This window comes from Tubulanus polymorphus, chromosome 12, assembly GCF_964204645.1.
Source record: "Tubulanus polymorphus chromosome 12, tnTubPoly1.2, whole genome shotgun sequence".
In the NCBI taxonomy this organism is placed as follows: Eukaryota; Metazoa; Nemertea; class Palaeonemertea; order Tubulaniformes; family Tubulanidae; genus Tubulanus; species Tubulanus polymorphus.
Genome location: NC_134036.1, coordinates 3,785,353 through 3,800,774, shown reverse-complemented (window position 1 = coordinate 3,800,774; position 15,422 = coordinate 3,785,353). Strand labels below are relative to the sequence as shown.

The 15,422-nt window shown below is 45.2% G+C and overlaps 1 protein-coding gene across 1 annotated transcript in view; it reads left to right on the top strand.

Annotated features, from left to right (window-relative positions):
• Positions 1–15,217, top strand: part of LOC141914194 (protogenin B-like) — a 38,916-nt gene extending 23,699 nt beyond the window's left edge. The window contains exons 4-21 of the mRNA XM_074805461.1: positions 834–981; positions 3,923–4,050; positions 4,707–4,847; positions 5,544–5,696; positions 6,464–6,612; positions 7,153–7,279; positions 7,402–7,530; positions 8,152–8,307; positions 8,732–8,926; positions 9,461–9,589; positions 9,968–10,237; positions 10,589–10,778; positions 11,087–11,220; positions 11,686–11,850; positions 12,388–12,561; positions 13,028–13,145; positions 14,052–14,388; positions 14,669–15,217. Coding sequence (XP_074661562.1) covers positions 834–981; positions 3,923–4,050; positions 4,707–4,847; positions 5,544–5,696; positions 6,464–6,612; positions 7,153–7,279; positions 7,402–7,530; positions 8,152–8,307; positions 8,732–8,926; positions 9,461–9,589; positions 9,968–10,237; positions 10,589–10,778; positions 11,087–11,220; positions 11,686–11,850; positions 12,388–12,561; positions 13,028–13,145; positions 14,052–14,388; positions 14,669–15,217 — 3,392 coding nt within the window. The remainder of the gene's footprint in view (positions 1–833; positions 982–3,922; positions 4,051–4,706; positions 4,848–5,543; positions 5,697–6,463; positions 6,613–7,152; positions 7,280–7,401; positions 7,531–8,151; positions 8,308–8,731; positions 8,927–9,460; positions 9,590–9,967; positions 10,238–10,588; positions 10,779–11,086; positions 11,221–11,685; positions 11,851–12,387; positions 12,562–13,027; positions 13,146–14,051; positions 14,389–14,668) is intronic.
• The last annotated feature ends 205 nt before the right edge of the window (positions 15,218–15,422 follow it).

Here is a 15,422-nt window from a genome sequence, read left to right as displayed (position 1 = left end):
ATTATAAGATAGTTGATGAGATCATTTTATCAGAAGGTGGTCGTCCCGACTTCATAACGATAATGAAAATATTGAGGTCGGGTGATACATGGATACATAAGTTTCACAGTTGCGAATTTGTTAACTCTGAATGAAAATTAGGTCATTTTCTTAGCTAGTCGACTCTGTTGAGTAAAATCTTTACTGATGTTACGCATATACGACAAGCGGCGTGACCACTGGCCAAATTGACTATCGTTCTATTGGCCAAATGGACTATCGGTCTATAGGCCAAGTGGACTATCGTTCTATTGGCCAAGTGGACTATCGTTCTATTGGCCAAGTGGACTATCGTTCTATTGGCCAAATGGACTATCGGTCTATAGGCCAAGTGGACTATCGTTCTATTGGCCAAGTGGACTATCGTTCTATTGGCCAAGTGGACTATCGTTCTATTGGCCAAGTGGACTATCGTTCTATTGGCCAAATGGACTATCGTTCTATTGGCCAAATGGACTATCGGTCTATTGGCCAAGTGGACTTTAGTTCTATTGGCCAAGTGGACTTTAGTTCTATTGGCCTGTTGGCATGCTTTCTACGTAACGAGACCCGGGCGCGATCCGCGGTGAGTGCGCGTATTTTGATTGTCGCTCTTCACAATCGTTACAATCAGAACACTGTGTCTTGTAGTCATTGCGCCACGAATAAATCATATTCATCGCCTTTTCAAAAAAAAAGTTTTTCTTAGCTAATGTGATATACAACTTGATTTCTAAAGAAATTTTGAAAATTTAGGAATTTAAAAAAAATCAAGAAAAAATCTATTTATCGAATGTCTTTCTTGTGTTTTGTAGATCTACGATTAACGGACGAAATCTCAGGGATATTAGAGAAAAAAGTTCGCATTGGAGATTCTATACGACTGCAATGTACTATATCTGGGTATCCAGCGCCGAAATATAGCTGGGAACTAAATCGGCAGCCTTTACCTCAAGACAAACGGTAGGTACCCGAACAGCGATAGTAGTCGGGCTGGGATTCTCTCCTCACGATGGCATTAGGCCTACATCAGATACCATAAGGTATAAATCTCTAAGAAGGAGGACTGTCGCAGTGTCGCGACTACTGCTAGGGAGAAACGTGACTGAGTCTCGCGATGCCATCAGGTTCGAATCCGTGCGAGGGTGGAACGTGGCAGAGTCTCGCGATGTCATCAGGTTCGAATCCCTGCTAGGGAGGAACGCGACAGAGTCTCGCGATGCCATCAGGTTCGAATCCGTGCTAGGGAGGAACGCGACAGAGTCTCGCGATGCCATCAGGTTAAAATCCCTGCGAGGGAGGAACGTGGCAAAGTCTCGCGATGCCATCAGGTTCGAATCCCTGCGAGGGGGAACGCGGCAGAGTCTCGCGATGCCATCAGGTTCGAATCCCCGCTAGGGAGGAACGCGACAGAGTCTCGCGATGCCATCAGGTTCGAATCCCTGCTAGGGAGGAACGTGGCAGAGTCTCGCAATGCCATCAGGTTCGAATCCCTGCTAGGGAGGAACGCGACAGAGTCTCGCGATGCCATCAGGTTCGAATCCCCGCTAGGGAGGAACGCGACAGAGTCTCGCGATGCCATCAGGTTCGAATCCCTGCTAGGGAGGAACGTGGCAGAGTCTCGCAATGTCATCAGGTTCGAATCCCTGCTAGGGAGGAACGCGACAGAGTCTCGCGATGCCATCAGGTTCGAATCCGTGCGAGGGGGTAACGTGGCAGAGTCTCGCGATGCCATCAGGTTCGAATCCCTGCTAGGGAGGAACGTGACAGAGTCTCGCGATGCCATCAGGTTCGAATCCCTGCTAGGGAGGAACGCGGCAGAGTCTCGCGATGCCATCAGGTTCGAATCCCTGCTAGGGAGTAACACGGCAGAGTCTCGCGATGCCATCAGGTTCGAATCCCTGCTAGGGAGGAACGTGGCAGAGTCTCGCGATGCCATCAGGTTCGAATCCCTGCTAGGGAGGAACGCGACAGAGTCTCGCGATGCCATCAGGTTCGAATCTCCATGCCGAGGGAGGATGGATACTGCCTTCTATACGCAAGTCGTCGGTATTACGAGGTAACAGCTGCGAATTAATAAGCACAGTTTTTATGCCCCTCCGATGCGCGCTATATTCTTTTTCTAATGACCCTGAAAGCTTTTTCCGTTCGCTGTAAAATGCATAACTCGGTTGTCGGCCATAAATCAAAAAGAGAAGGCTGACAGAGTGTGTTCTACATTGTCTGTTAAATGGAATATAGTTCATATTAAAAGTATATTGCACACTGTATTCCGCTTCCATTGTCTACGAAACAACGGTGGTTGAACGAATTACTAATGTACAGGTTCTAGTGAATTGAACATTAATTTTTGCCCGGCGATGATAAATGATAGACTATACGGAACACGTTGTGGCTATACTTCGAAACCCGTTTTTAGTCGTCGTATGGTGAGCTGTCGCATTACCACCAAAGTCACCTCTATTTTTGCGTCGCGATTTATATCGCCTATTCAACTTACTAAGAAGTGTAAGTTGCATGTCGCGATTTATATCGCCCATTCAACTTACTAAGAAGTGTAAGTTGCATGTCATATCGCCTACGTGAGTCGTCTTTATTTTCGAGCCGCAATTCGTTTTACCGTTTCGATTTACCGAATGTAAAGTCGTCGTTTGGATTTGCGAACATAATTATCATCCTAGACCGCCCACTACAGCGTATGCCTCGCCTGTAACCGGGACGAACTGGGGACCGGTGGCAGAATCAGTCCGAGGTAAGGATAGGAAAAGGATGTCGGGAAAATGATTTCGTCTTCGTCTGAGTTAGTCAAAGGTGGTTATGTCCGAGTAAGGCGAGGTTTACGGTATTTTTGCATGTAAAATGCTGTGGTCGGTATAGCCGACGACAGTGCATTACTAATACATACATAATTCGTTGGCCTAAACGCTGCGACTGTCGTGACCTGTAATCGTAGCGACTGAAAATAGAGGATAGCATGTATTCATCATGCACCTGACGAACGTAACCGAAATGCTGTTGCTTTTATCGTTGTCGTCCACGTGACGAAGTCTATAGCGAAGCTGAAATGTCGCACGGCCGTTTACTCGATGGTGCTTTATTCCGGAATTATACTGGATCATTGCCAGGCAACCGTTCTATTAAGCCACGTGCGACTTTTTGCTCTAAATGTTTTTATCGCGACTGTCGCCTTGTTGATATGATAAATGACGACAATTGCCGATGACGTTTTTCAACAAGAGCAGCAGCAGCAGCAGCAGCAGCAGCAGCAGCAGCAGCAGCAGCAGCAGCAGCAGCAGCAGCAGCAGCAGCAGCAGCAGCAGCAGCAGCAGCAGCAGCAGCAGCTATGGAAAATACTACTTCGTATATATTGTACAAGTCTTCTACACAACGGCTGGCGAAATGTTTTTGTTGTCCTTCCCTAGTTGATAGCGCATTCGCGTGCCCTACCGATAGTTGAGGCTGGAACAATTTCATTTATTGAGGACACGAAAAATAGGTCTTGATTCCCAGCGAAGCTTTGTCAGGGCATGACTTGGGTATACGGAACCCATTGAAGCCATGCTCTTCGGTCGGGTTATTACTGCGTGGGTATAGGTCGACTTCGTGAGAGCTTTGATTTCGAACAGCCATCTTAAGACATGGCATGATCTGTGGCTTCGAGCAAGGGCTACCAGGTCCAAATCTCCAAAAGTGGTCTGAAGTCTATAAAAGACTAGTCTTTACGACGCTATTTGGCTGGCTATAGAACTAAGATGGTCTTGGGTATTAAGTGGCACCCTATCCGGGATAGTAAGACAGCTCATGACATCTTCATTGCTTAGAGGTCGCTGAGTTCTTTGACCATCAAGTCTTTTTTGTCTAATGAAGTTAATTATTCATCCTTCACCTGTTCTTCTCATTTCAGATACACCGTTTTACCCTCAGGAGTTTTACAGATACAAAATGTTGTCGAGTCGGACGGCGGGACGTACAGATGCCGCGCCGTCAACATGGCCAGAGGGCGCCACAGCAGTGATATACAGCTCACTATCGGTAGATTGATCTCAATTTGAAAAAAAAAAATGTATACGGTGATGTTAATGATAGCCTAACAGTTGGTTCGGGTTAACTGGATCCATTTCCAAAGTGTTTGAGTTCGAGTTAGCTTTGAGTCTAACCCCGAGTCAAATCTTAAATCAAAACCGTGGAACTTGTGGACTAATACCATCATAATACCGACATTATTGCCTACATCCACTGGTTAACTTCAACAAACTTCTGAGAATCCGTTCCATGATTGGTCGGCCTTTTGTTTGGCAAAGCCGGGCAACGGGCTCTCGGTTTATGGCCGGGGTTTGTGCCGGGACTTAAGCTTTCGCGGTGACATCGGGTTTGAATGTTTATGTCGGGTGAATGTGGCAAAATTAAGATCATAATAGATGGTCCCAGTATTAGACCAATCCTAGCTGCGTAATCGGTATAAAAACGAGAACGCGCAGAGACTGGTAGCGCCATGACGTTGAATGCCCTAAGGGGAGGAATACGGCGAGGTTTCGCTATGCCATCGGATTCTATAATAAAGAATGCGGCAAAGTCCCGCGACGCCATCTCGGGTTGAAAGTTCTCGTAAATAGCCTCGAGCGAGGAATGTAACGACGGTCGGTTATTAATCTTTCCGTATTTTCAGCCCGTTTTTTTTTGTCTTTCAGAAAACAATCACAACTCACCAAGATCTCGACCACATTTTCTCGTCAGACCTCAGAACTACACGGTGAATATCAGCAATGTCGTCGTTCTGGAGTGTTTAGCGAGCGGGTCTCCAACACCAGTTATCACGTGGACCAAATTAGGTAACAATCCCGGCCTTTGCGCCGATTCTCTATCCCCTTGGGATGCTGATTGAGAATCCATAATTCAAAATGAAGACTCTTTTGGGGAACTATACCTCGCCTAACTCCGACAAGGCCGACTCAGACTTTCAACTCTCGGACAAAACCGAAATCATTTTCCGATTCTTAACACCGGGCCAATGTTGCCGGTTCCGGTTCGTCCCAGTTTATGCGAGGTTTTCCGTCACGTCAATTTTCGTCAATCAACACGTCGAACCAAACGCGGCCATCAAATGCCAGTAAGAAAACTCATAAAAATCAAAGATTGCCTAAAACGTCTACAATTTGTCCTTTTTGGCATACTCGACCAAGCGTGCTTTTTGTGCTCTTTCGTCTTTTGGCTATTCTTCATTCTCCGGAAGGCAAACAAAATCATCGGGCCAAATCGGTGAACGTTTGCCAAACCTGTTGCTTTGTAGTATTTAGCATCAGTGAGTAAAGCGTGCTTCTGTGCGAAGCCACGAATTGGGAGTTTGCCCTAACGTTCCGTCCTTATCCCGCATCACGAATGCCGCCTTGAATAGCAAGGATCTTGCGTTGAACATAAACTTCGCAATAAAGATAATATCGGATGAAAAAAAACACGCCCTAAACTCAACGATTCGTACACGACGTATTCGATTCGAAATGATGAACGCATACTTTCCCATTTTGCAGATGGCAGTACGTTAGACAATATGGCCGGTCTGAAGCATTTAGGTGGCAATTTACAGGTAAAAGCGTTGGACCACAGTTACACCCGGGGCTACGTCTGCCATGCTAGGAACCAGTACGGAGCCATTAACAGTACTGCCTTCATAACTACCCAATGTAAGTATGTCACGAGCGCCAGATAACATTGTATCATCTCTGCCGATAAAGCTGCCTGGTATTCGTAACTTTCGACATTTGTTTATATTTCGATCCGCAAAAAAAAACGACATTTTATATACATTTAGTACGTATATCCCATAATCAAACTATGATTATAGTAACATTTATAATTTTTTTGCAATGACGTTAACGTCATTTTGAAATGTGGGACGTTGTCTGTTTGAGGGTCGACTGAGTGCGTGTTTGAGTTTGTACGTTTCTCTTCTATCTCCTAACTTTTTCTTTTTGCGTGACCTGTTTCGTATTAACTATCTCTCAGTTACTAAAGGCCCCTCCTTATAGTCTAATCTACGGGATCCAGTTCCACAGTTGTGAGTTAACATTCGACTCAGAGTTAACTCATTGAAAATGAACTAATCTTAACTCGGAGTCGACTCTAACTCGGAACTATGTAGCTGGATGCTGGATTTTGTATCCTATCTATAAACATTATGGTGTAAATTATATTCATCAAGTGTAGAGGGGGGGGCTAAATTATGCTACACGGGCACCTGTTTATTGGTAATTGGTTTGTAAAAAATTGCCCTGTACAGGATATGAAGTGTCCTGCGAAATCCGATTCGAGATCTTCGAGACCGGGTCCTGGGTCAGCCGTCTGCCTTTAATTTTTTTTTGTCATTTTAAGTTTCATTCAAAATCCCGAATGCATCTACTGAAAAATGCGTCCTCGGTCCGGATCTGATATTTGTCAATTTACATTTCAGCTGCGCCCTACATGCGTAAACAGTTACTCGATCTGTCGCGGATATTGTCGATAACGGCTCGTTTCGTCTGCCCGGCCGACGGTGTACCGCAGCCGAACATTCGCTGGCTGAAAGACGGGCTACCCGTCAAACTGAACGGACGAATCAAGGTACGTCCCGATCGTCCGTGTCCGATATGTCATCGGCTATGAATACACGCACGAGAAGTGTTCGAGTTTGAGAAGTTTTATTTCGACGTGTCAGTGTTCTCAGCGTGCAAGAATCTTAAGGGGACTGCGTTGATTGTTAAGCGTATAACATCGTAGTAACTGAAATTTGCAAGGCTTTCTCCTCCAATATACGGAAACTTCAGCTTCGTTTTTGGGTAATCTTCTATTTCTGGTAGGCGAAGCAGATATTCTAGAATGGGTGGCCGATTTTCAGAGGAGTGGATGTAAAAATGGAGGGGGTGGCCGTTCCTCTAACATGCGTTGTGGAGAACACTGATCTGTCAAAATTTACATCAGTAACTGTTGATGTAATGGTACCTCGACAAAATAAATCTGAAAAATCTACAAAGAGTTTAAAAAAATCTTTTGAAAAGGCAATTGTTTGGATGTGAAAAAATGTGAAAATTCCTGATTTCACCAGTCCGACCCCTGATACACGATAGCTTTAAAACGCCTTTGTTCTATGTTCTCGTTTTGCAGGCAGCGCGCAAGTATCATCTGGTCGTTTCGTACTCGGTGCCGGCGGATTCCGGCTACTACCAGTGCATCGCTTCGAACCCGGCCGGCGAGGCGATCGCTTCGGCAAAACTGGAAATCATCGTCAAACGTAAGGAGCTTGATATTCGTTGTGACAAAAGAAAATATCCGGCTTTCAATTACACTTTATGTGAACTGCTCCATATTTCCGCTCTTGATTCGTTTCGTTTTCGTTTTTTTGTTTTCGTTCAGCCGATGCGCCGAGGCCGCCCAACTGGATCGTCGCCACGCCCTTGAATTCGACGAAGATCAAAATCACCTGGTCGGACGTCAATCAAACCGGCATAATCGGTTTCACGTTGCACTGGGAACGAACTTCGGGTCAGTATCAGAACGGTTGTTAGTATATTGACGAGATCGGCACGGCCCCTAATGGCGGGCATTTTCGTTTGGCGAACAAGTATTTTTGCATATTTTGAAGATTTCGATATTCATCGGTAATAGGACATAATAATACAGATATCCTATATACAGATACAATTATCTTATATTCTCCTACAGATAGAAAGTGAGATTCTTTATCAACGTGATGTGTATCTTTAAAATATTGTAATTATTTTGAATGGGAGAATTTTTGACACCCGGCCCGCTGAGCCCTATAAGTCACCTTATGATATACAGGACCCAGTTCCACAGTTCGGTGTTAAGATTTGACTCAGAGTTAACTCTAACTCAGAACTGTGGAACCGGATTCAGTTGGTCGCCTAAAAAATAGAGAGAAGTATGCTAGAATACGTTGATATATAACAGTTCTTATCGTAATTACTTCCCATATTTGTAAAGAATTTGATTCCGATATTTTTTCAAAAACTTGATGTATGCTATTTGCAAAATCATACCGGCGATATTTTGATATCGTCGCGGACCCTCGATGATTTTCTAAATCGATCGGGACCCGTTGCTGCTTTTCGTATTTTGACTTCTGCTATCTCTCGTCGCCAGGTGGAAACGAAGCTCAGAAGGTCGTACAAGACACCAGTTACACGGTCACCGACCTCGAGCCGTTCACGAACTACACGTTTTACATCGTGACCTACCACGCCAATCACGGAGGCAGCCATCACTCGCAGTATATCAGGGCAGCAACTTTACCGGATGGTTAGTAATCTGTTTTGTTTCGGAAAATAATTACTGTCTATTACTTGTTACTTGAAATGTTTATCTAAATATGCTAGAAATATTTCGGGCGGTTCTTGTATACCATCCGCCTTCAGTCTAAAAGAAAAGAATAATATATATGTCAGGTAGGTTTCGATTGGTCACTACCGATTCCGAAATTCTCTTCTGACGCATTTCGACCAGAATTACGCGCACTATACTTATTCCGGAATAGCATTTATCTGTAAACCTGGTTGAGGCGGCCAATGGAGAGATCTGGATTTATAATCCGGAATTTTGGGAAGTAAAAGTCGGCCAATACCCGAGGCATTCTTCATTTTAACGACTTGTCCATACGATAACTTAGAGTTTGATTTAGAAATGAACTCGAGGTTGAATGTGTACTTACGAAATGTCATTTCAGTACCCCTGGCATCGCCGCCTACGTCGGTATTCAGCTTCAAGTCCGGAGAGGTGACCGTCGAGTGGGACCCGCTGCCGCTGGCGAAAGCGCGAGGCATCGTCGACCGGTATCAGATATTCTATCGCCACCACGGAGACAACGCGCAACACCATCAGAACGTGGTCGGTACTCATTGGAGATCGTACACGATAAAAGGTAATCGTTTCGACTACGGAGCGCAGGACGGGGTATCAAAATTATGTCTAAAGCCTCGACTCAGGGAATTAAGATTATGTCTAAAGCCTCGACTCGGAAACACGGAATCAAACGCGTTTTTTCTCGGAAGCTTTTGTTACCAACACCGTTTATCATAAGACACAGGGAAACGCTCGGAAAACCCGAGACATGTTTATCGTTTCTCGTAAACACAAAAGACACAGGGAAACATGTTGCTCGGGAACATGTTTCTGTCTCTTGTTACCTTGTTTCCCTGCGTCGTGGACTTGTTTCGTTGACTTTTAAGATTTTCCTAGACTGGGTTTGAAAATGATTAAGTTATGGTAACAAAATTATGCCAAGATACATAGTATTTGGCTATAGGAAATATGTCTATAGACTTTGCTTTTATTTTCGTTGACTAATTTTCCAAGTTATCCCGGGATTTAGATTCAGATTTTTACTAGGTTAGCACAGGAAACCGATATGGCTGGCTTGCGGCTATGATTGATATCAATGTTCGTTCACTTTCAGGTTTGATACCGGGAGATAAGTACGACATACGCGTTGAACCGGGAACGAGGGTCGGTTTTCCGAAACAATTACCAGAATCGACAAACCCCTGGCATACAGTGACCGTCTTACAAGCGGACACCATCAGCGGTAAATATACATACGCAATATGTGAATTCCCCTCTCCTCACAGCTGTAGCGGGAGAGCAGCGAGTAGAACAGACACAATAGGTTCTCGGTAAACCCGCTCTACTCGCAGCTGTAGCGGGAGAGCAGCGAGTAGAACAGTTGCGATAGGTTCTCGGTGAACCTACTCTCCTCACAGCTGTAGCGGGAGAGCAGCGAGTAGAACAGACGCAATAGGTTCTCGGTGAACCCGCTCTACACTCACAGCTGTAGCACGGCAACAAGTAGAATATTCACATTTAAAGGGACTTAGTAAGGGGTCTCTAAGGGGGCCTTTCATCCCGTGTTCAATGGTGGGATAGCCAACACGTTTCAGGGCTTGCTTTACAATTAATTTTTCAGAATTGCAAATCACTGCGAACACGACCACGGCGAACGTTTCGTGGACGATCATAAAGGACGACAGGTACACTGTGACCGGGTATCGCTTGACGATCACCGAAGTCGACGGAACGCCGTCGATGCCGCCGATCGATTTGCCTCCGGACACCGACAGGTATCGCATCGTCGGACTTCGAGCCGGCAACCTGTACGAGGTCAGTCTCGAATCGCTGACGCCGAACGAAGACGGGCAAGTGGCGAAGAAGAGTTTTAAGACTTTCCCCCTGAACGGTATGTGATTGGATGTTTCCTTCCAAGACCTTCCCGTTCTCGATAACTTCAACGATTCAGTAAAATATGATAAGTTACTATTGACGACCTTCTTATTTTCGATAACTTCAACGATTCAGTAAAATTATGATTAGTTACTATTGACGACCTTTTCATTCTCGATAACTTCAACGATTCAGTAAAATTCTGATTAGTTACTAATGACGACCTTCTCATTCTCAATTACCTAAACGATTCAGTAAAATTATGATTAGTTACTTATGACGACCCTCTCATTTTCAATAATTTCAACGATTCAGAAAAATCATGATTAGTTAATGACATCATTCGCTTATCTTCAATGTCTTACAGATGACGAGTCGCCCATTTCGGAAAACCCGGCGGCTCCTACGAATCTGGTGGCGACAGCGCGAAGTGAAAGTGAAATCTTGTTACGTTGGCGGCAACCGTTAACGCTGCAACCCGTGAGATCTTACACAATACTCTACAGTTGTATGACGAAAACACCTGGACAGAAAAGGTCGATGAATTATATCAAAATGTAAGTTTTACGATATTTACGAATTTTCCAATACTGCGGTACAGGGGTCAGTTGCTGAAAGGTTATTTAATTTAAACCAGTTTTTAAATACCACGGTACAGGGGTCAGTTACTGAAAGGTTGTTTAATGTAAACCAGTGTTCAAATGCAGCGGTACAGGGGTCAGTTACTGAAAGGTTGTTTAATGTAAACCAGTGATTAAATACCGCGGTACAGGGGTCAGTTACTGAGAGGTTGTTTAATGTAAACCAGTGATACCGCAATACGGGGGTTATTTGTTAATCTAGGGTGAATAATTCTATATTTCAGGGACAACGATGACACGGAGATGGTCATCGCCGGCCTCGAACCGTTCACGTGGTACGAGTTTCAGGTCAGCGCACAAACGGATACTCAACGAGGATTGTTCAGCAAGAAAACGAAAGCTCGCACGCGACAAGGAAGTAAGTTTTAATATATGGTTACCCATTTCCACGACTGAAAAGTGTGATGGCAGAGTGATGTCAGTCATCGGAATTGCACTGTTACTCTAAGGGGCTTTCGAGATGGCTGGCTGACCGGTGGCAATTTTGAATCGCCGGAAAATTCGATCAAGATGGTCTATCATGATGACTTACTTACCGTTTTCATTCGCTGGAAAATGCCATCAAGATAGTCATCATGATGGCCGAGTTGTAGCCAAACGTTTGTACTCGTGGGAAAATCATGTCAGCGAGATGGCTATAAAGATAGCTGATTTGCAGCCCTCTTAATTCGCTTGATACTGTTATAAAGATACCCGATCAAGATGGCTGACTTATGGCCTTTTTCGCCAGCCAGAAAATGCCGTTATTCTTTTGTATGCCTTACGATCTTCGAGTTCATATCTTATCCGTTCTTTTTCTTTTATCGCGCGCGCGCGCTCGCAGGGCCCGGGGCGCCTACGAATCTCGATTATCGTCAGATCGACTCGAACGAAGTGGAACTCATATGGCGTCCGCCGAAACGTCAAAACGGCGTCATTACGTCGTACATCGTCTTGTACGACGTCGACAAGAACAAACTCGAGTGGAAGATGACGTCGCGGATTAACGGTACGTAACTTGCGATGGAAACGGCTCAGTATCCGTGAATTTATTGCGGTTTCGATTGCAGGTCAGTAGTATATCGATTCTGAAATCCTCTTCTCACATACGTTCGTTTCGTCCGGAATAACCTATTTCGAAATGGCTAAATCTGTAAACTCGATACAAGCAGCCGGTTGAGTGTTCGGTATAGGTTTCCATCGGTCTCGTGCCGATTCGGGAATTCTCTTCTGGCGCGTTCGTGTCCACCAGAATACGCCCTTCCAAGTCCGAAATTGGAGTAACCTTATAGAAGCGGCCGCAGGAGAGTTCGTAATCCGGATTTGCTATTCCCTAAAGAAATACCATCTATCCTGCCCAAAAAGATCTTTTGGAGATTCTTTTGATTCGAGGTCAGCATTAGTCGACTGCAGGTTATGGCTTATAATAGACGTAATTTATATTTTCACATATCAAAAATGAATGATCATAATTGCTGCTTGCCCTCCCCTCTACACATAACCCTAAATATATATATATATAATGTTTTAATTTCCTGCACGCTAGGCTCGGTGACGAAGATTCGAGTTCCGAACTTGGTCATCAATCAGCGATACTTCTTCAAATTGCGGGCGCGTACGGAAGCCGGTGAGGGTCCCGCGTCGCCGGTGATCGAGGTCGTCACTCGGTGTAAAGGCAGGTGTATCAATACGGGTCACAATTCATTCAATTCTACCGCAGGTACGTGTTAGTAAAAAACGGCTTGATTCGATTTTACCCCGAGTTGCCGTGGGGTTAGAAACGTTGTAGGCATTAATTATGCCAGTAAGTATGAATCCCTGCCAAGGAAAAACATGGCTGAGTCTCTCGATGCCATCAGTTTCGAATCTCTGCGAGGGAGGAACGTGGCAAAGTCTCGTGATGCCATCAGGTTCGAATCCCTGCGAGGGAGGAACGTGGCAAAGTCTCATGATGCCATCAGGTTTGTATCCCTGTGAGGGAGGAATGCGGCAAAGTCTCCCAATGTCATCAATTTCATATCCCTACGAGGGGGAAATGGCTGAGTCTCACGATGCTTTCAGGTGTAATTTATCCAGGGAGGGCGGTTTGTCCACTAATTCGCATTCTTCTCGAAGCATTTCCCATCATTTTACTTACCTAAATGTCCTTGTAATAAGATGTATTTGTTTGTGTTTTGTACGCATAGTTCTACCCGTTGACGGAGGGTACGGATTGGATGAACAAACGATGGGCATTATCATTGGTTCATCGATTGGAGTTGGTTGTATCATAATTTGCATCGTAATTATTCTCATGAGAAACAAGTAAGGAAATCTATATTCGTCGTCTAGTTCGTTCCCTAACCCATTAATTCTTCACTATTATTCGTTTATCTACGAGGTACCGACAATGATACAGGCCATCCGCTTAATCATTAGACATCGATTTCTCTTTTTGCCAATCGAATATTGAACTTTTCTCGAGTACAAATCGCCGAAACATTGGTACATAGACTGTTACAAACATTTATGCGGTGGAATGAAAGTAACATTCGAAACAAAAATGCTCATCGAATATAGTGATAATAGTTGTGATTTACTTAAGTTATTCGAGGCCAACGTTTTCATATCTAGTGAGTTTAATTAGGATTTTTTATGACGTGTACTGCATCAAGTAATAATGTGATATTTTAACAGTGTTAGGTTTATGTATTTAAAGGGGAAGCTCTTTGAATATCGCTTGATTTGGAACATTAAAAAAGACAATGTAATTCATGGCCGAATTAAGGAAATTATTTACGCTCCAACCGTTTCCATGGTATATGACGGGAGACTATTTACAATATTTACAAAACAACAGAAAATATAAACATTTCTCATTAAACGATTTCAATGTGTCACGCCATCTAGCGGAAATGCACCGGTACCTCAAGACTCCTGGCCGAACTTCGGTTTTCGTAGATAGTCGACTAGTGGTCGGAATTAATAACCGAACACGCTATAGTTTGGTCATAACGCGTTTCACAATGTCGGCCATCTTGAAAATTCGTCCGAACTACAGCAAGTGATCGACCATTCTGGACTATGTTCCGACTAACTGACATTCGGTTTTACTTACTTGACTATATGGTCGACTAACAGCGATAACCGAAGTTAGCCCCGGCATTGAGACCTGTGCCGACGCACACGTTCATTTAACTGTTAATCATCGTTTCGTTTTTAACCCTGTAGATATTGTTTGCCGATACTTCATCGGGAGCACGACTCGCAACAGATGCACCCCATGTTCACTCAGGTATCGCGATACCACGGCGGTGGCGCCGGCGGGGCGGGCGCGCCCGGTCACGCGTCGCTGGAACTGGCGGACGGAGGCAGCCTGACGCCGATGCTTACGACGCTCGACCGCGACCACGCGTCGATCGCCAACGGCGGCCCGAACGTGATGCGCGTGCGCGCCAACGGCATGGTGAAAGCGCCGCCTGGCGGTCAAGGTTTGACGAACGAGTGTCCGCAATGTCAGCCGATGATTTCGGACGAAGAAGGCAGCAGCAGTAACGGCCCGGTTCAGGTAATTATATATTTACACACGCTCGTCAGTATGGTGAGATTTTTCGTATTCAAAAAGAAGGGCTTATCATCAAACGGACACTAGATACCGTCTCGCATGGTAATCGACTGAGGCATCCGATAGAGTTAAGGTTATGAAAATGAACCTTGTTTCTCATAACTGGCCGGGTCAATTTATAATTCATATCACATCATTTACTGTGGACAGTATCAAGCAGTATAAATGTGCGATTTTCCAAGGCGCTTCAAAAAAAAAGTTAGTTTTCCCGTTATTCTTACAGGTACAGGACCTGACGGACTCGACGTACGACATGGGTCTAATGAACCGCGGTGACAGTTCAGTCGATAGCAGTACAACAAACAACACTCAGGAAGACGACCACAACCACCAGCACCAGCAACAACATCACCGCGCCAACATGACGTTCTCAACTCAGGAAGACCGCGTCAATCGCAACGACCCGGACTCACCTCGTCTGGCGATCGGCAACGCGGGCGGCGGCGGCGGCGGCGGCGGCGCCGACCACGAGGCCGACTCGGGCATGGGCTCGTACAGTTCCGAGTCGGCTAACGGCAAATCTACGGGTCACCTGGCCGACGCGCAGATCGGCGACATAAACGGCAATCCCCATGGCAGCAGCAACGTCGTCGTCATAGCCGGCAACAACGGCAACAATACGTCTTATCGACACTCTACCTCAACGTGTACGCCGACAGCGGCGTCGACCAACTCTCCGCGGTTACCGCAGCGCCCTCTGTCGACCGGTAGCGTCGTCTATTCGCACCTGGCGTCTGGCATACACTTAGACGCCGAGCAGTGTCCCGTGTGAAAGAGAGAGAACACGAACCGAACGCGCGGACGAAACGGCGACGATTATGAAAATTTATGTGAAAACAAAATTGAAAAACAAAAATAACGAAGTGAAATCTCTCGTACTCGTAGCGGCAGCAGCAGCATTTTTAGTTGACACGGAAAAAAATAACCGTGACAAATACACGATACAACAAAAATCTCGGGTTTTAATTTTTTTAAAT